Source organism: Pogoniulus pusillus, chromosome 12 (genome assembly GCF_015220805.1).
Source record: "Pogoniulus pusillus isolate bPogPus1 chromosome 12, bPogPus1.pri, whole genome shotgun sequence".
Lineage (NCBI taxonomy): Eukaryota > Metazoa > Chordata > Aves > Piciformes > Lybiidae > Pogoniulus > Pogoniulus pusillus.
This window is the reverse complement of record NC_087275.1, coordinates 511,685-533,142: the sequence shown is the minus strand read 5'-3', so window position 1 is coordinate 533,142 and position 21,458 is coordinate 511,685. Positions and strand designations below refer to the sequence as shown.

The following is a 21,458-nucleotide window of genomic DNA, read 5'->3' as shown; positions in this document are numbered from 1 at the left end:
TCAAGGCTGGCCCTGACCTATGTGCGGCCTCACTGCTTATTTCCATGGAGCTACTCACACAATGCTAGAGCAAAAAATGCCTTGCTATATTGTTTCATTATGGTATATGACATAATTTGCTTTTTGATAAAGCACAAATTCTGTGCTGCGTTTTCTTGTCACAGTGTACAGCAGAACTTGCTTTGTCTAGGATTTCTGAAGGAAATAAAACTTTCAAAATGATAACCCAGGTTGCAAGAGACTGCATACAAAGTGCAGAACACAGAAGTAGCTGTAACAGACTGAAATTATATCTAGAAATACAAAGAATTGGAAAATTATGGGAAGAAATAAACAATAAAGTTGAAAATATGAGGACAGACAATTCCTGTTTCCCTCTGGAACAGGTCACAAGAAATAAAATAACTACAAATGAAGCATGATTTCACTCAGAAAGCCAGCATTTTCTGAGCTCATTTCAGAGAAGCAAGTAATTACATATCACATACACAATAATTAAGAGATAACTAATATAAAAATAAGTGATCTACAATAAACACAATGAGATCAGAACTAGAACCTGATACAATAGGTATTAAATGCTCCAGTATACTGCATCTTAATTAAAAACTGAAACTACAAATGCCTCTGATATTCTGTTATGTGCATTTGCTAGGTGGAAAGACAACATTTGGAAGTGTAGCCACAGGTGAAGAATGGATGGTTGAATTTCAAACAGTAAAGATTCTCCTGTTCCCCACAGACACCTGGCCACACAAACTCCAAGTACACTAGATACCTCTAACATTCTGGGGTGCTGTAAGCATTGTCAAGCACCTCCCAGCAATCTGCACTAAGAGTACACAGAATCCTTGTGAGGAATTAACTGGAACTACAAGCTTTAATCTACAATGGTGAGTGCAGGAAAAAAACCACCCTAAAACATTTCAATATTTTCTCCAAATCTTTAGGCTAGTTTAATGACATTAACACATTTATAATGTTTTTCTGATTTAGTTAACCTGATATCATTTTACCAGATGCTAAAACCTGTGTCAATCCTTAAGTCATTGAAGTTTTAAGTCATAAAATTGCAAATTATTTGATTTCACAAGAAAATGTAGTCATAACACTTTTCCCCAGCACAGCAATTTCTAATATGGAACCTTACGATGTATCACTTCGAATCATATTTAAATTAAGATGGATTCTTAGCACTCAGGAAAACCTGAGTACAGCATAAGAATGTGTATTCATGTCATTCTCGTATCTGTTACTCCTACTTAAAACACGTTCTTCCAGTCCTGAAAACAACAAAAATCCTTCCGATAAATCTGTAGACTATTGACAATTCTACATCCTTGCAAGGATATCCAACTAGGTATAATGGCTATTCCCTTTCAAAGTTTTAAAATGTCAAAATCCAGACATTAAAACAAAAATGGTGAGTGACTTACCCCATTTACAGGAAATGTTTTCCATCCTAGCTCTCCAAGGGCTGTTGTAGTATCAAGTAACACAACTAAAAATGGAAAAATAAACAGTACGTTTGTGGCATTGTTTGGATTAGACAAATACAAAATAGTTAAGCATTAAACTGGTATAAATCGAACTAGCCATATCAGCCAGGTACAGCTGCTTAAAGCTATTAAAGCAGTTAAAATGTTGGAATATGAATAGAAATAGAATCTGAACATTTATGTTTATATTCCACTACCAAATGTCTCAGAAGATATAACTTACACAAAACCTAAATCTTTTGCAGAAACAATTACAAAATCACAATACACTACCAATCAGTGACAGGTGCCTGAATAAACCTGGACTTCTTAGCAATCCCTTGCCTGGAAATCTAGAAAGTCTATACATGAATTTACACCTCAAAATCTAATAAAATGAGGAAAATCAGATTTTCAAAAGTAAGATGTTTTAAAGAATCCCATAAACTATTTAGAAATAAGGTTATGCAACACTCAAGTTGTATAAAATAAAAAAAGAACAAGGAAAGACTAACAACTTTGGAGCTGATATTTTAGCTGTAATACCACAGTGCAAAAATTATACAAAACACAGGTCATAGTAATAAGGAAGCTGAATCCAAACAAAATATTTAGTACATGAGACATTTTACCCACATGTACTACTGGAATTGTTTCATTTGATCATCTAATTTCATAAATACAAATTAGGATTTAAACATAAAATTAAATATTGTATATGGCAGTTTATTTTAATTATCAAGTTGGTGTGTTTTGAATGCTCAGTTCCTCCTTACAGCCCACAAATTCCAGTTCTTCTTTGGATGGTTAAATGACAGAGAAAAATGAAGTTGGGAACATGACACTGCTATCCATTGGGGTTTTATGCTGTTGCATATCTTCCTCTTATCAAGGTATGGCTATCTCCAATGGGTTTCTAAAAAGCAGCACAGAAGCAGCAGAAGCCATGTTTTTTTTTCCCTATGGATAAGACACATTCACATGGTAACTGTACAAACTCACCAGCTTATTAGAGGAAACTTGACCTAGCACCCTCCTTTGCCTTTTGTATTAGTGACAATTACTCTACATCTGAATGCATGTTGACTTTTAACCTGAAACAGTCTTATCAGCAAATACAGTCAGGTAACAAGCTCAACATTAAACAAATAAAACTTTAATGATTTATTTGAAGAAACTAATGGCATTTTAAAAAGGATATTCAACAAAGGGGAATATTCTGCTCTTCCCTTCTTTTCCACTTCACCAGTGTATGATGCTTCGTGAAAACCCGAAGATAAATTAAATATTTTTTTACAAGCTCTTCTTTACTTCCATGATATGGAATCGCTATCATCTCTGAGTGCACTGCAGACTTAAAAGCAGTGATTTACAGGTCTCATAACATTTTCTGTTTTCATAAGGCTACCATACTCTTGTTGAAGAATTAGAAAAGCATCTTCTCATTTTGCCTGTGAAGCAGTAGTTTTCTGTGAAAACTTTCAAGCTATAATGTACTGGAGGATCTGTCACCTCTTAAAAAGTTAAACCACTTCGTTTAGAGGTTTCATTTTCATAGGGACAATTAAATGATTAGCTGGTTTATGAGAATATTTCAGTTTATCTTAGGAGATTTTCTTCTCTTCATTTCTCATCCCCTCATCTCTCCATTCAGCAAAGCATGAACTGTTTGTAAATACACTTGGTTTTCAGCTGTTATTTACAGCACCATTCAAGATCAGGTTGCATGGGGCTCTGACTCATCTGATCTAGTTGAAGATGTTACTGCACGCAGTGGTGGGGTTGGATGAGACAACCTTCCAATGTCTCTTCCAAAGCAAAGCATTCCATAATTCTAGATGCTATCAAATCTGTTAGAATCTCAAACTGGAGAATTCAAACACTACCCAGAACTAGAATGCTATCACCTTCTGAGTCCAATGAAAATTATAATACTTAAAATTATGTATTTATAACAGCACTTCATTATATGACACAAAAAAATATTTAAATTAAAAAATGTGCAAATACTGGCAGATCAAATAAACACTATGTTTACAGCAGATAAATACAAACATCAGTAAAGTGGTGAAATCAACAGGGCCAGCTATACAAATGAGGACATGAATAAAGTAATAAAATCCTCACACACTTCAGTGATTTGGAGATATCTGTGGAAGGATTTCTTGCTAACAGGACATGAACTGATAAGAATGAGCAACCCATGCTGCAAAGTGTCCTTGAATCCATCTCAGAGGCAGAAAACAAAGCGGTAGGTGGCACCCCCCACATGCAGCTGCATGTGGGTGGAGTCAGCCAGCTGCAGGGGGCTTGATTCTACAGGTTGTTATTGTAAAGTTAACCTATCTGTACCACACACATAACCTTGAGCCAATCTGTGCTTTCCAGATGTACCAATCTCAAACTAGGTTAGATGTGCATGCCTCTTCCAAGTAAGCATATAAGTCAGTGTAACATGAAAATAAATGAACTATTATCAAACCATAGTGGTGGCCCAAAAGTCATTCATCTAGGGTGCAATGCCGGCAGATATCTACATGATAGACTTCAATGTCAGACTGAGATATCCAAGCCACCTTAAAATGAGATATTAAGCAGTCTATCCTCAGCAGCACAAACTTGATGGTAGACAAGTCTGCACTGCCAAGAAGCTTCCAACTTGCTGCTCACTGGCAAAAAAATCATCCTGACAAACAAATTCAGACTAAGACAAATGCCATCACGCATACATCTGAATTGCATTCAGAAATGAATGCTTCTCTTCTGACTGCAGAATAGTCTGCAGTTCAAAAGAACTGGAAATTCATGTGCAAAGAGATAGTGGACACTACATGTGTGATGCCTACAATGAGAAAAAAAGTTAATAAAGCATGGAAGCTATACTTGGTGACCTTTTACCCTACATTAACTCACACTGACATTTTTTATGGCATATAAAGGTCATAAAATGCCCCATTTCTCTTAAATGAGACTTCATGTAAATATGCCATTATGGACATGCCATTAACTGCCCACATAAGCAAAAGTGTGTGTCCAGAACTCTGATGAGTAATAATGCATGAACTCTGCTGCTCTACAATAGAATTCCAGAATATCAGAGCTGCAGAATTGAATTGCTTTAAGATTGCCAGAATCCCAGAATCTCTTATTACATCATTGCAAAATCTCTACTGCCTGAAGTACCTGTATTTTATAGTATTTCTTATCTTGCACATTAACCCACTTCACCAAAAAAAATCAGCCCCACACTCAAACTAAAAATAATCCCCCTATAAAAGTACTAAAAATAATTCCCTATTGTTATGGGGCACTCCAAACCCCTTCTTCTCCCCACCACTGTCTCCAGAGGTTTGAATGGGGGAAGAAGAAGGTGCGAAACTGGTCAGGCCACATCTCGAGTACCGTGTCCAGTGTCTCTCAATTCAAGAGAGATGTTGAGGCGCTAGAACATGCCCAGAAAAGAACAACAAGGCTGGTGAGGGGCCTGGAACAGAGTCCTGTGAGGAGAGGTTGAGAGAGCTGGGGTTGTTTAGTATGGAGAAGAGGAGGCTCAGGGATGACCTCATTGCTGTCTACAACTACCTGAAGGGAGGCTGTAGCCAGGTGCGGTTGGTCTCTTCTGCCAGCCAACCAGCAACAGAACAAGGGGACACAGTCTCAAGTTGTGCCAGGGGATGTCTAGGCTAGATGTCAGGAGGAAGTTTTTGCCAGAGAGAGTGATTGGCATTGGAATGGGCTGCCCAGGGAGGTGGTGGAGTTGCCATCCCTGGAGGTGTTCAAGAAAAGACTGGATGAGGCATTTAGTGCCATGGTTTAGTTGATTGGCCAGGGCTGGGTGAAAGGTTGAGTCTATGATCCCATGAAACTGCCTTCTCCCCACCCTTACAAGCTTGAAGGGGGGAACACCAAAAGACACTCTTATCCAAACGTGTGTACTGGATCGTGGGAAAGCTTGTGCTGGAATTGACTGGTGATTGTCTGGATTCTTCGTGCCCAAAATATATATGGTATCAGATACAATGTCTAGGAAAATTATAAATAGTGAGGAAAAAAGCACACAGTCCCCACTTTTGCACCATTCCCACCTTCACAACATTCTGTGCCGTTCTGCTGTAGTGTCCCTCTTGCACAGCTTGTGCTGCTCCCCCACAAGGCTGCAAGTTCATCAAGTCCTTAGGTCCACTGTAGAGAAAGCTGCCAGTGGCACCCAAACCTGGCTTCTGTTGGACCACCCTACCCTGATTTCCTGCTGCCCACCCTGAGCTGGGGAACACGCCAGAAGTTTGGCTTTTCACTGAGCTGCTAAGTCAGTGCAGCTCCATGATCTCTGCCTCATGAAAGCTGCGTCTGAGACACTTTGACTTTGGCAGGTTTTTAATTCACATCGGACTTTGCTGTGTTGATCCACAACATGGATATAGCTTGCAGTTTCAGAGGCTGCCGCAGAGAAATTCATCAGGGATCATTGCTAAAGTCCAACTTCACATCCCTGAATAAAATCTGCTGTTCCCCAGGTTGTCTGTTCAGCCTGAGTTATAAGTGGGATAAAGCTGTCTTGTAGCTTAGCCTTTTCCATCTTCTGACTTTCCTAAATTACTGAACTTGCCCATAAGCATCCTTGTGAAGATTTCCCAACAAAATTAGAACCTGTAAATAAACCTTATCTAGTTCTGCATATAGTTTTGGAGCAGGGCTTTTCAGGAAAACAAAAATAATTCTAGTTTCATAATTCCTGCCTTGGCCAATTAAACCCCAACCAAATCATGGAATCATGGAATCACAGAATCACAGAATGTCAGGGTCTGTAAGGAACCTCAAAAGATCATCCAGTTCAACCCCCCATACCAGATCACACAGGAACACATGCAGGTAGGTTTTGAGTATCTCCAGAGAGGGAGACTCCACAACTCCCATGGGCAGCCTGTTCCAGTATTCTGTCACCCTCACAGGGAAAAGAATCCTCCCCATGTTTGCATGTGTACTAGTTTGAGGCTAGCTGGAATATTTTGGTGAGAAGAATTATAGGCTGTGAAAAGGAAACACTGGTGATGGCTGCTTCACTTATGGGCTTGCTGAGATGCAAAAAAACCCAAGAACACAAAATATAGATAATGCAGTGGCTGCAGTTGCAGCTGATGTCTGTACTTTTCCCCCTAACATGCTTTCTGTGTAACTAATGCTTCTGCTTTCTAAGCCCCCTGGCTGATCCTCCAAGCTCCCCTTGCATGTAATGCAAACTCTGGTATAAGGTAGAGAGGTGGAAAGGAGGTGGAAGGGTGTTTGGGAGCCCCTCCTGGAGACTCTGGTTTCTGGGAGGGCCACTGTGTTTCTGTATTACTTTTTAACTTGTATATTTCTGTATATAGCTGTAGATATTGTAACTATCTGCTTGTATATTGTGCTAAGCTGTAAATACAAAACTTCATTCCTTAATTTCCAGCCAGCTGAGTATAGTCTGGGTGATTTCATAAAGGGGGGGGTGGGGGGGGGTGGGGGGTGGTAACACCCAAACCATCACATCTTTATTTTGGCACTTCCAAGTGGGGCTAATTCAATTTGATTGATTGATAATTAAGTCTGGAAGTGAAGATGAAGCTTATCTGATTAATCAACATTATTTTTTATCCATTATTTCTCTGGTTCTTTACTGTTGGCTGACAGCCAAAATTGGTGTTCTCTTGATTGATGTACTGAGGAGGAAGATTAAAAGAATGTTTTTCAATTTAGAAGTGTATCTTCTCAGCTGTGTAAGCTTTAATATTAATATTACGCCTCTGACACTGTCCCATGCCATATCCTGGTCTCCAAACTGGTGACACACAGGTTTGATGGGTGTCCACGAGATGGATAAAGAACTGGCTTGATGCTCGCACCAAAAGAGTGAATGTCGATGGCTCCATGGCCAAGGGATCAGTCCTGGGACCAGTTTTGTTCAGCATCTTGCTTGGTGACTGTTGTGGAGGAGTTTGTCTGGGTTTTGGGGAATGAAATATGAGGCCCAAATTCTGACCAAATGAGGGCTTTGCAACCCTCCACCACAGTGACACGGACAGGGGCATTAAGTGCAGCCTCAGCAAGTCTGCTGATGACACCAAGTTGTGTGGTGCAGCAGACACACTGGAGGGCAGGGTTGCCATCCAGAGGGACCTGAACAGGCTGGAGAGATGGGCACAAGTCAATCTCATGAGGTTCAACAAGACCAAGTGCAAGGTCCTGCACCTGGGTCAAGGCAATCTCAAGCACAAATCCAGGCTGGGCAGTGAGTGGCTGGAGAGCAACCCTGAGCAGAGAGACTTAGGGGTGCTGGTGGACGAGAAGTTCAATATGAGCCAGCAGTGTGCACTTGCATCCACAAAGTCAACCAGATCCTGGGCTTTGCCAGAAGTGTGGCCAGCAGGGTGAGGGAGGTGACTCTGCCCCTCTACTTCGCTCTGCTGAGACCCCACCTGGAGTGCCACATCCAGTTCTGGAGTCCCTGTTACAAGAAGGATGTGGAGATGCTGGAGTGTGTCCAGAGAACGGCCATGAGAATGATCAGAGGGCTGGATCACTTCTGCCTTGAGGACAGACTGAAAGAGTTGGGGCTGTTCAGTCTGGAGAAGAGTAGGCTTCCAGGCGACCTTCTTGTGGCCTTCCAGTGTCTGAAGAGGGCCTATAAAAAGCTGGGAAGGGACTTTTTAGGCTATCAGGTAGTTACCAGACTAGAGGGAATGGAGCAAAGCTGGAGGTGGGGAGGTTCAGATTAGACATGAGAAAGAAGTTGTTCAGCATGAGCGTGGTGAGACCCTGGAATGTGTTGTGCAGAAAGGTGGCTGAGGCCCTGGAGGTATTTAAGGCCAGGCTGGATGAGGCTGTGGCCAGTCTGATCTAGGATAGGGTGTCCCTGCTCACAGCAGGGGGGTTGGAACTAGATGATCCTTGTCCCTTCCAACCCTGACTGATTCTGTGATTCTATGATTACTGAAACTGTTACCAACTCTGATTTCAGTAAGTCAAGAAATGTTACAAAAACTGACATATATTTAACATCTCTGATGAGGGTAATTCTGCCTAAAACTAAGTTGTCTGATCCCTGTGTATGGTATTACACATGTAACACAGTGGTATGTTTATCATCTATTAATATAGCCCTAATAATTCTGGTTTTAGCACTAACACTGGCATTGTGCAAGAGAAATTCGAATGTGGGTTTTTTAAGAACACAGAAAAACAAGCAACTTTCCTTGCAGAGTTAGAGATAAGACCTGAAGAAGTTGGCAAGCCTTCCAGAATTGATTACAGATCCAGGATTGATAAGAGACAGCCTTCTGTAACCAATGTATGGGAGAAGAGCAAGAGGGGGCTGCCATGTCCACCACTGCACCTCCTCCCACACGTTCTGGGACAACTGTCAAAGTCTTGGTTGTTGATGATAACATGGCAGGAAGCCAAAGAACAGGTCCAGCTGTTGAAGTCTCTGCTGTCTCTTCACCTAGTTCAAATACCCAGGCAGAAGCCTCTAACATTAAAAAAAATTTAAACTCACAGGCATCAGGTCAGATCCTCAATAGTTCAGACCCAATAGAAGGGAGTTTCAAAGACTTTTTACCTCCAACCTTACTGGCTCATGCAAAAAGTTAAGACTAAGACAAAACATTTGACAGAGAGGATTTAGGAGAGGGAGCCTCTACTACACAAGAGGAAGAGTAAAGATACAGCATTAGAGACATAGCCAATATGGAAATATATTCAAGTCACAATACAGTGATAAGAGGTGCTTTGTGAGATTGGCAGCCAAGGAGGATGGCTCTGAGGAGTTTAAGACTGCTCTTAGTAAAGTTCTGTTTCTAGGATGGAGACAACCAGGACAACCAGAGGAAGAGCAGGAGGATGATATCCAGAATTCCAATGATCCCATCAAAGAGATCAGGAAGTTAGAAAGGAATACTCAAGGGAATCAGGAGACCTAAGCTGGCTGATGAGATGCCGTAGCATTGGTGCCAATGCCCTGCAGGTAGGAGACAAGTCTGCCAAGCAGCTAGGACCACTCACTAAGGAGAGTGGAGTGGACAAACACCTAGCAAGTCCTCTTGGTAAGGTTAGCTTGTGGACACACCTTCTGTTGGCTGTGGCTATGAGATATCCTTCCCGAGATGACCTACCATTAGCAGCCAAGAAGTGGAACACCATTGAGCAGGGAATTAAGCTTCTGAAGGAGTTTGCTGTGAAGGAAGTGCTTTATGGAGATCATGGCACACATGAGCCTGATGACATTCCTCTTGGAACAGGTCTCACAAAGAAGCTGATTAAGCTTGCTCCTTCATCTATGCTAACATCTTGGCTAGCAGGTTTCTATCAAGGAGTGATAATGGAAGGCCTCTCACTGTTGGTGAATTCACTGACCAATTGAGGGAGACAGAGCACAGCTTCTCATATTCTGCCCTAGTCTCTGCCATAAAAAATATGACTACAGATAAAAGATACTGTGAAAGAACTGAAGGAGGAACTTCAAACCTCCATATCCAATCTGGCAAAGGATACCATCCTTTTGTCATCTGAATGGGTGCATGTTTCTGCCACCAGGAACAGACGCCCACCTCCTGCAAGGCAATTCCAGCCCAGGAGGAGACAAATTCCACCTAGACATCAGCAATCACGTGCGTCACTGTAGATAATCCCGTGTGACCAATATGATGAGAACATGAACAAGTGGGATGGTCAACCTACTTCAGCTCTTTCAAAGAGAATCAGGGAACTGCAGAGAGGCAGAAACAGAGGCAACACCAGAAAACTAGCTGTCACTTCTTCAGCTCCCCAGAGTAATTATTATAACAATTTTTCTGACAACACCACCAATCATTGTGCAAAACCCACATGCCATGTACAGTGTAAGGGGTGCCCTGCCTCCAGCCAGGAGGAGGAAAGGGACAGTAGAGAAAACCATATCTATTGGAATGTATTAATGAGGTGGCCTGGCAGTTCAAAAGTTTGGAAACACAGGGCTTTAGTTGACACAGGTGCTCAGTGTACTTTGTTGCCATCCAATTGCAAAGGGACAGAGTCCATATCTATTTTTGGAATCACTGGTGGATCTAAGAGTTAATTAAGTTGCAGGCTAAGTTTAACTGGTAAAGAGTGGAAGAAACACACTATTGTAACTGGTCCTGATGCGCCTTGTATTCTGGGAATTGACTTTTTGAGACAAGGTTGTTTCAAAGATCCTAAGGGTCACAAATGGGCTTTTGGAGTAGCATCTGTAGAAATTGAGGATGGTAAACTGAAGTTGTCCATTAGACCTGAACTTTCAGATGAATCTGCAGTTGTGGGACAACATGACATAGAGGACCTGGAAGTGCCCATTGCAACTCAAACTGTTCATCATAGGCAGTACAGAACTAACCGTGACTCTTTGTGGCCCATTCATCAGCTGATTCGTCAACTGGAGAGTCAGGCTGTCATCGAGAAAGCTCATTCACCTTTCAACAGTCCCATCTGGCCTGTCCACAATCCTAAAGGAGACCGGAGACTCACAGTAGACTTTCGTGCCCTCAATGAGGTGACTCCACCCATGAGTGCAGCTGTGCCGGACATGCTGGAACTCCAGTACGAGCTGGAATCGAAGGAGGCTAAATGGTATGCAACCATAGACATTGCTAATGCTTTCTTCTCTATTCCCATAGCAAAGGAGTGCAGGCCTCAGTTTGCATTCACCTGGAGAGGAATCCAGTACCAGTTCAACTATTTGCCTCAGGGGTGGAAACACAGCTCAACCATCTGTCACTCAGTCATCCACAATGCACTGGAGAAAGGTAAAGCTCCAGAGCACATCCAGTACATCGATGACATCATTGTGTGGGGCCAAACTGCTGAGGAAGTCTTCGAGAAAGGTAACAAAATCATTGACATTCTGTTGCAAGCAGGTTTTGCCATTAAGAGAGACAAGGTCAAAGGACCTGCCAGAGAAATTCAGTTTCTGGGAGTGGGGTGGCAGGATGGTTGCTGTCACATTCCTCAGGATGTGATCAACAAAGTCTCCACCATGGCAGTTCCCGCAAATAAAAAGGACGCTCTGTCTTTCTTGGGTGCAGTGGGATTTTGGAGACTACACATTCCTGGTTTCAGTCACATTGTCAAACCTCTGCATGATGTGACTCGTAAGAGAAACAATTTCAAGTGGGGACCTGAACAACAAGCAGCCTTTGATCAGATCAAGCAAGAAGCAGTTCATGCAGTGGGCTTGGGACCTGTGAGATCTGGTCTGGACATTAACAACATTCTGTACACGGCTGCCAGTGACAATGTTCCAACTTGGAACCTTTGGCAGAGAGCTCCAAATGAGACATGTGGTCGTCCACTTGGTTTCTGGGGATGTAGCTACAAAGGCTCAGACGCAAATTATACCCCAACAGAGAAAAAAATTCTAGCATCCCATGAAGGAGTGGAAGCAGCTTCTGAAGTGATTGCAATTGAGTCACAATGGATGGCTTTGATAACAAGACAACTTCCTATCCCAGCTGTTACGTGAGCCTACCAGGGGGGCAGCCCTGCTTGACCTGCTGCTTACAAATAGAGAGGGCCTGGTAGGGGATGTGGTGGTTGGGGGCTGCCTGGGGTCCAGTGACCATGAAATTAAAGAGTGTTCAATACATGGAGAAACCCAACGAGCACGAATGGGGAATCTCGATCGACCTGGTTTGATGGATGTGATCACCAACTGGCCAGAAGGCACAGACTGTACCAAACCTCCAGAGGAGAAAATAACCTGTGCTGGAGAAGCTCCTCCCTATGGTGATCTCTCTGATCAGGAAAAAAACTATACTTTGTTCACAGATGGTTCCTGTCGTATTGTTGGGAAAAAGTGAAAATGGAAGTCAGCAGTCTGGAGTCCTACCAGGAGAGTTACTGAAGCAACAGATGGAGAAGGAAAATCAAGACAATTCACTGAGGTAAAAGCTGTCCTGCTTGCTCTTGATGTGGCTGCACATGAAAATTGGCCTATCCTTTACCTCTACACCGACTCGTGGATGGTAGCCAATGCTCTATGGGGTTGGCTGAAAGACTGGAAGAAGAATGGTTGGCAGAGGAAAGGAAAGCCTATTTGGTGTGCTGATGTATGGCAGGACATTGATGCACGGCTGGAGAGAACTCCAGTGAAGGTGTGGCATGTAGACACACACATGCCTAAGAGCAGAGCTACTGAGGAACACCTACACAACAGAAGGCAGACCAAGCTGCTAAGATTTCTCAAGTAGATGCAAACTGTGACCTTGACCTTGATTGGAAACACCGAGGTGAACAGTTCCTAGCTTGGAGGGCCCATGATTTGTCTGGACATCAAGGCAGAGATGCAGCATACCGATGGGCACGTGATAGGTCAATTGACTTGTCCATGGACGCTATCACCCAAGTCATCCATGACTGTGACATTTGTGCTGCTATTAAGCAGGCTAAGCGAATCAAGCCCTTATGGTATGGTGAGAGATGGTCAAAGTACAAGTATGGTGAAGCCTGGCAGATTGACTACATCACTTTACCTCGATCTCGTTCTGGCAAGCAGTATGTGCTGACGATGGTAGAAGCCAGCACTGGATGGTTGGAAACCTATCCAGTTCCACATGCAACTGCACGTAACACCATTGTTGGTTTGGAGAGACAAATCTTGTGGAGACATGGAACTCCAGAGAGAAATGAATCAGACAATGGCACTCATTTCAAGAACAACCTTGTGAAAACCTGGCCCAAAGAGCATGGCATTGAGTGGATCTATCACACACCCTACTATGCTCCAGCTTCAGGGAAGATTGAATGCTACCACAGTTTGCTGAAAGCCACCCTCAAAGCCATGGGGGGTGGAACTCTGAAAAACTGGGACAAACATTTAGAACAAGCAACCTGGTTGGTAAATAGTAGAGGTTCAGTAAACAGAGCAGGACCTGCACAATTAGACTTGGTACAAACAGTGGATGGTGATAAAGTTCCTGTTGTACGTGAAAGGAAATCTATTAGGAAAAACTGTTTGGGTATTTTCTCCTTTGGGCAAAGGGAAACCTGTCCGAGGGGTGGTGTCTGCTGAAGGTCCTGGTCATACCTACTGGGTAATGCAGGAGAATGTTGAAATCCAGTGTGTGCCACAGAGAAATCTAACTTTAGCTGAGAGAGTTTAAATTCAGAGTGTATAATACAAGCTGTTAGGAGTTTTCTGTTCTAGGTATTCCCAAGTGTCCAAAAAGACAGAATCTACAAGAGAATCTAGAGTATGTGAGCACTAACGCAATGTCACCTGTGAGTCCCTCATCTCATTTGTGAGAAGACAAACTGTTTGCTGTTTTCTGAGCTTTTGAATCACCTACATCTGAGACAGCCAGAATGAAATATGAACTGAACTTGTAATATTAATTATTGTAAATAATATTTTTGATTAGACAGTTCTCAGCAAAACTCTGAGGGCAGAGGGCCCCATAAGCTGGCCAGACCCCTTCCACAGGGAGCTCTGCTGCCTCCCTGGGGCCCAGGTCAGGGATGTTACCAAGAGGCTGCCTACTGTAGTGCAGCCCTCTGATTACTATCACTTATTAGTTATACAGGCAGGGAATGAGGTTGATACCAGAGGGCTAAAAGTTATCAAAAGGGACTTCAAGGCACTGGGGAAAGCAGTTGAGGGAGCAGGAGCACAGGTAGTGTTTTCATCTCTACCCTTAGTTACAGGTTGGAATGCAGAGAGGAATAGGAAAGCGTATTTGCTTAAGAAGTGGCTCAGAGGCTGGAGCCTTCAACAAAACTTTGGATTCTTTGATCTTTGGGAACTTTATATGGCCATGGGTCTGCAAGCTACAGATGGGGTACAACTGACTGAGAGGGGGAGAAGGACCCTGGCACATGAGCTGGCTGGGCTTGTTGAGAGGGGTTTAAACTAGAGTGGAAGGGGGAGGGGGTTAAACACAACAGCACTAGGGAGACACCAAAGGAGACTGAGGGTGGTAGGCCAGAGATAGGGGTAAAAGCAGCAGCCCAGCTGAAGTGCATGTGTACCAATGCACAAAGTATGGGTAACAAAACAAGAGGAGCTGGAAGCCTTGGGTCAGGAGAAAAATGGTGATGTTGTCATCATCACAGAAACGTGGTGGGATGACTCGCATGATTGGAGTGCTGTAATCAATGGCTACAGACTCTTCAGGAGAGACAGGCAAGGGAGAAGACGTGGAGGAGTGGCTCTGTATATTAGGGATGCTCTGGATGTCATGGGAGTAGAAATCATGGATGATCAAGTTGAGTCTTTATGGGTGAGAATTAAGGGGAAGGCCACAAAGACAGATATCCTGGTTGGAGTCTGTTATAGACCACACAACCAGGAAGAATGGGTTGATTTCTTACTCTTTAAACAACTGGAGGCTGCCTCAAGATCACCTCCCCTTGTTCTTGTAGGTGACTTCAACCTACCAGACATCTGCTGGGACTTAAATACTGCAGAGAAGAGGCAGTCTAGAAGGTTTCTAGAGTGTGTGGAAGACAATTTCTTATCCCAGCTGTTATGTGAGCCTACCAGGGGGGCAGCCCTGCTTGACCTGCTGCTCACAAATAGAGAGGGTCCAGTAGGGGATGTAGTGGTGGGAGGCTGCCTGGGGTCCAGTGACCATGAAATTACAGAGTGTTCATTGTATGGAGAAACTGGGAGGGGCATCAACAGAATCTCCACACTGGACTTCTGAAGGGCAGACTTCAACCTGTTTAAGGAACTCAGCAAGTTCCTTGGGAAAGAGCCCTTAAAAACAAAGGGGTCCAGGAAGATTGGAGCTGCTTCAAGAAAGAACTCCTAAAGGCACAGGAGCAGCTGTGCCATTGTGCTGGCAGACGAGCCAAGGAGGGAGGCAGCCAGACTGGATGGGCAAGGAGCTGCAAAAGGAATTAAAGATAAAAAAGAGAATATATCACCTTTGGAAAAAAGGGGAGATGTCCCAGGAAGAGTTCAAGGAAGTTGCTAGGTCTTGTAGAAAAAAAAATAGAGTGGCAGAAGCCCATTTAGAACTTAGGCTGCCAAGGCTGTTATGGAAAAGAAAAAATGTTTCTATAAATATCTGAATGGCAGAGAAGGGCCAGGGACAACCTCCAGTCCTTATTAGATAGTGAGGGGAATATAGTGACAATGGATGAGGAAAAGGCAGAGGTGCTTAACACCTTCTTTGCCTCATCAGGATTGGCCCAGCACTGATCCATGGGGATCACCACTAGTGACTGGCTGCCAACAGGGTGTGGCACCATTCACCATCACTCTCTGGACCCGGCCTTCCAGCCAGTTCTTGACCCATTTCAAAGTACATCTGTCTAAGCCATGAGCTGCCAGCTTGGCTAGGAGCTTGTTGTGGCAGACAGTGTCAAAGACTTGCTGAAGTCCAGGTAGACTACATCCACAGCCTGCCCCACATTCACCAGGCAGGTAACCTGATCAAAAAAGGAGATCAGGTTGGTGAGGCAGGACCTGCGCTTCCTAAACCCATGCTGGCTGGGCCTGATCCCTTGGCTATCCTGTAGGTGCTTTGTGATGGCACCCAAGATAACCTGTTCCATGACCTTGCCTGGCACTGAGGTCAGGCTGACAGGTCTGTAGTTTTTTGGCTTCTCCTTTCGACCCTTCTTGTGGATGGGCATCACATTGGCCAGATTCCAGTCTTCAGGGACCTCTGCAGTGAGCCAGGACTGTTGGTAAATGATGGAGAGTGGCTTGGCCAGCTCAGCTGCCAGCTTTCTCAGCACCCTAGGATGGATCCCATCTGGTGCCATGGATTTGTGAGGATCCAAGTGTCTCAGCAGGTCCCTTACTTCTCCCTCATGAATTTCAGGGGGACTATACTGGACCCTGACTCCATTTGCCACTTCAGGAGTCCAGTTGTCCTGGAGACAACCTGTCCCACTATTGAGGATTGAGATTAAGGTGTTAAGCACCTCTGCCTTTTCCTCAACTTTTTTTATTATGTTCCTCTCCACATCCTAAAAAGAGTGGAGATTTTCTTTGCCCCTTCTTTTGCCATTAATATATTTATAGAAACAATTTTTATTTTCCTTTACAGCAGTGGTACTTCAGATGCCATTTTTTTCTCTCCTAATTTGCTACCACTTGGTGTGGGAATGCAGAATGCAGAGGACTTGTGGAGTGCAGGTGCAGGGGAGCTGTGGGAATGGAGTGAAGAGAAATGTCAACAGGCAGATCCTTGTAATAACAGACTTTGATTCTCACATGCAGCTGTCCACCTTATCTCAGGTTTGATGGATGTCAGCGTGTATGTTCAGACTCTTTTCATGGTGGTGAGCAAAGGCTTTTGCTCAGATGACTGTATATTGGAATGTATGCTGAGACAGGGTTAAGCTTTTGATGGTGCTTAATTATTTAGGTTCCTGCTTCACAAGCTTCTAGCAATGCTATTTTAATGAGTAGGCAATTGCAAAAGTAGAGTTGCCAGCTCGACCCTTTGTTATTAGAGTACAGAAGAACCTATGCATTGGACGAGATAAGGAGCAGCTGTCTTCGTTAGTAGTGTTTTAGAGGTGCTGTGTTTTTCATTTTGTGCTAGTTTGAAGCAAGCTGAAATGTTTTGGTAAAAAGAACTAGATAATGGGTAGTGAAAAGGAAAACAATTGTGATGTCAACTTCTCTCACAGTCACACTGAGAGTTCTGGGAAGAAGAAGGAAAATATTTGATAACATTCTCCATTTTGTCTTTTCATTCTGCCTTTGCCTTCAGACCCAGCCACATCTCCTTAACCTCACTCCCACTAACCTTCCTTCTTAACCTCTTGGCTGCACCTCTCTTCTTCCTGGGAACTGGGGTAAGGTTGGGAGGGGCCGGGGAAGGTGTTGGGGTGGTTTGAGAGCCCCTCCTGGGGACTCAGGTTTCTGGGAGGGGAGTTGTGCTTCTGTATTGTTTATCCTTTGTATATTTCTGTATATAACTATATATACTGTAAATAGCTGCTTGTATATTTGGTGCTGTAAAATAAATAGCTTCATTTACATTCCTGGAATCCCTTCTGAGTTAGCTGGGGCAAATACAAAGTGTGGGAAGCGGGTTAATGCCCAAAGCATCACACATTTCTTTTGCAAAGGGCCGTGCAAACTGGATGAGAAACGCTACCTCCATTTTTAAGAAGAAACAGAAAGGGGAGATGTGGGAATGCAGAATGCAGAAGAGTTGTGGAGTGCAGGTGCAGTAGAGCTGTGGGAATGGAGTGAAAAGAAATGACAACAGGCAGATCCTTGTAATAACAGACCTTGAATCTCACATGCAGCTGTCCACCTTATCTCAGAAGGGGTAGATAATGGACTTCTGCTAACGAGAATAACAAGGCATGTGTGTATGGAGATGGGGTGGGTTGTCCCTGACTAATTATGCTAATGTGTGGGCGTGTGCTCTACTGGCTGAGTGTATATGTTCGGGCTTTACATAATAAAATTGGCTTCTGCATAATTCACGTTGAATTGTTCTGAAGACCCTCGTGGGTCTATTGGCATGTTTATCACGGTCCCGCAGCAAGCAGTGATAGCAGGCAGCACAGTCTGCAACAACTTGGCTATTAGGATCACTCAGTACTTACTCTGTTTTATTGCTCTTAGATTAAATAAATTAAGCTTTATAGCAATATAAATATAATATTCATTGTTATAAATTTGGTATTTACACAAATTAAACATCTTAAATTCCCCCTTTATCTGTTTTAGACTAAGATGGATATAAATGACTTGTGCTGAATGAGAACAAATGCTGGAAATGGGGCACTGTGGACAATCGAAAAAAGGACACTGAGATTCTGATCAAGACTTTAATTATTGTCATTGGGAAACAACATTAAACAATAATTGATTGCATTCATGTAGAGGGCAGAGAAACCTTATTTGAGATAGTATTAAACTCATAGTCTGAGAATGATTTTTTTATCAGATGGGGAAATGAGACTAGCACAGTATTTTAGATTCTGTTCAGGTATAGTGGTATCTTGATCTTGTAACAGAAGAGGCCTTAAATCAGTGTGGCTTTATGAAATACATGCAATAAAATAGCATTTAATTTTAGTAATTTTCTCCCTTTATAGTTGCTTTTTTAAGCAGGGCTGTATTTGCATGCTTTGTGTTCACCCTAAAATACTTCTTTTTAACACTCATTCACTCCATCTCTCTCATTATAATCTGACTAATCCTTTTTATAGGTAAAAAAAAAACAAACCAGCATGCAAGTAAAAACCATGTTTGGCTGGAAAGTGTTCTTAGATTCAGAATAATTCTGTCATTAATGAAATTGAAACTTTGTTTCATTCAAACAGGTTTCTGTCATGCAGTCAGAAAGGAAGACAGCTTCAGATGTCATAGGGTTTTTTTTAGTGTGTTCTGTAAATTGCCATGTTGTGATACAGAGTTTTAGAGAAATCAGTTACTAATTGTATATTTTGTATTTTAAGTACAATTGTAGCAGCCAGTTTTCTTAATGAAAGCAAATATTTGCTACATGTGTTAGCTGCCTCCTCTTTCCAATTTTCTTTTTCCCTTCCCCTTTCCCTTCCTTCTTCTCGTACAAACATTTATTCTCAGACTAGTCATTTCTCCCTGAGATTCCTCAGTCAATCTTTGGCCCCTCTGAAGCTCTACCACTACCTCCGTAATACTCTGTTTTCTTTTAGACTCAGCAATTCCCATTATGCTCTTGGAAAATACACTGACTGTTGTAATCTGTGCACCCATATTTTCAAATCCTTTGTAGTCTTAACTAGACTCTGACTACACAAATAAACATGCTATACTTTAAAATCAGGGAAAGACCATATTTAGGCAAGACAATGCCATCAAATGATCTGCTCTGTAAGATGTGTGTGACAGCTTGTTGTGGTTTGGGAGTTTTCCCCTGCCCCACTGGATTAACCAAACTAACTCAACCACATGGAAGGTAAGGAATGAAGATATATTTGTAGCATGCACAAATATATACACAATATATACAGATATTTACAATGATATACAAGCTAAAATTAATACAGAAATGTCAGAATATCTCCTGAACAGCCAGACTGCCCAGGAGGACTCTGACCAACTCTCTCCTTTCCATCCCACCTCTTATCTCAGAAATAACAAAATAAATCTCCATATAGCTCATGTGATAGATTTGCAGAGATGTAAAAAGCTGGTAAGGAGGCTAGAGGAAATGGTTAGATAGAATTACAAAGGTTTCATGCAGAGGAGTTAAGGCAAGATCCAGACAGGCACACAGACCAAAGAAGTGAGAAGTGAGTGTCTTGTCTTATATTTTGACTATTTATGTTCCTCAGCAGAACAAACGAGTGACAGAAACATCACTATTATTTTGTTCTTACAGCCAGTGATCTAATTTCTGTCATTAAAATATTCCAATTAGCCTCAAACCAGCACACAGCTGCAGTGAATTAAGTCTGGAGTTGGGTGATCTAGTTGATTCTTCTCCCAACTCTCTTTTTTGACTTTTAGGACAGGTAGCGCCGTAGAGATACTGCAGCAGAACAGCCTCCTAGCTTAAAGGGCTCCCTTTCCACAAGAGGAGCTGAAGAAGAAGGAAGCTGCTTTAGGGCTCTGCTGTTCCTCATGCCAGTAAGGAGACGTAACCATTCTGCAGTGCATTTCATTTAAAGGATGGTAGCATAGCAAAACATGCTCTGTTGGAAGGTTCAATTAGTAGCATTAAAATACTTATGTTGATGACTTTTTTTTGTAAATTACTTTACAGCCGAGTTTTCTCTGTGTTTTGCTTATATCTGGTAAAATGTTCAATGAAGGGTGAAAACTAAAGATATCTATGTTGGAGCTTTGAAGGAGAGGGTCTGTATGAGCTACAGAATTTCTTAAAGGAGCTTAAAGTGCATTCATAAGCTTTTCGAAGTACTTAGGTCTAACAAATTTTATTGGGGATAAGTACAGGGACAGTGGTAGTTTTTCAGGCCTGTACTTTGTGGCATTTGAAAAAAGAATTTTATGCTAGATTATGGATCTAAATAATGGATAGATAAATATGTAAATAAATGTGAATCTCAGGAATTTTAACAAGACAAAGTGCAAGGTCCTTCACCTAGGTCTGGAGAATCCTCAATATCAATACAACCCGGGGTGCTGGGGTTTGGGCAGAACTGAATAGTATGAGAAAATAAGGAGAGTAAGCAGGATTGAGTAACTGAACTGATAAGGGGGCACAGCTGCAGATGAGTGGCCTTAGGAGGCTGGCAGAGAAGCTAAGGGAGTTCTGAGCTGTGCACAAAGACAGGCTGGTCAGCCCTGGGAACAGGCAATGTTATGGCTAAATCGTTGCAAAGGGGGATTAAGGGAGGTAGTTGGTCAGGTCTGCCTCTGTGCATGTGGACAGCCCATCTCTGCTTTGTAAGCCTATCAAAAGTACCCATTACTGAACTCCACTATATAGGTATCATGCTTAGCTTCAATAAATGGATTGACCATTATGCATCACCTTGGTGTCTTTCCCTTTCCCTCTCCTGCGTGGCCTAGAAGAGAGGCCAATTCAGCATCCGGTGACCCCTCGGCATGCCTTTTCGAAGCGTGAGGAACCCAGCGTCTGGTATGGTGCAGCTTCTTGGGCCTCGGGGAGGGCCAAAACACAGATGATTTAGAGTGTGGGAGGGCTTGCCCACTGGCGACGGTAGCCAGGCCCATCCGAGAGAGTTGGGGAATTTGTGGATCCGTGTGTAATTTACGGGTGAGCAACATCATCACTCCCATCGCAGTGGAAAAAAGCTGCCAAAAAATATTAATGCAGCTAGTGGAAAAGAGGGGTGTTCCCCAGAAGGAGGGGACTTAGTTAAGTTGCTGCCATGGACTATTTAGGACTTAAGCCAGCTGTCTTAACAACAGAGGTCTGGCAGAAACAGGAGAAGATTTATAAGGTAAACATTGGGAGGCTGTATCTGGCGAAGCCGCAAATCTGACACTGAAGTACAAGAAGGGGGAAGAAAGAAACAGTCATAAGAGCTTCTCTGAAATTCTTG

At 42.8% G+C, this 21,458-nt stretch overlaps 1 protein-coding gene across 6 annotated transcripts in view; it reads right to left on the bottom strand.

Moving 5' to 3' along the window:
* The window catches only part of LOC135180060 (ephrin type-A receptor 6-like), a 552,362-nt gene that overhangs the window by 487,476 nt on the left and 43,428 nt on the right, over window positions 1-21,458 (bottom strand). For 5 of the 6 annotated variants that reach the window (XR_010304263.1, XM_064152220.1, XM_064152215.1 and 2 more), the window contains exon 2: window positions 1,437-1,501. Coding sequence is in view for 4 of the 6 variants with exons in the window: in XM_064152220.1 (XP_064008290.1) it covers window positions 1,437-1,501 (65 nt within the window). In the remaining 2 variants the exon portion in view is untranslated. Of the gene's footprint in view, window positions 1-1,436; window positions 1,502-21,458 lie in introns of those variants that run through there. The other variant, XM_064152218.1, reaches the window with a different exon arrangement.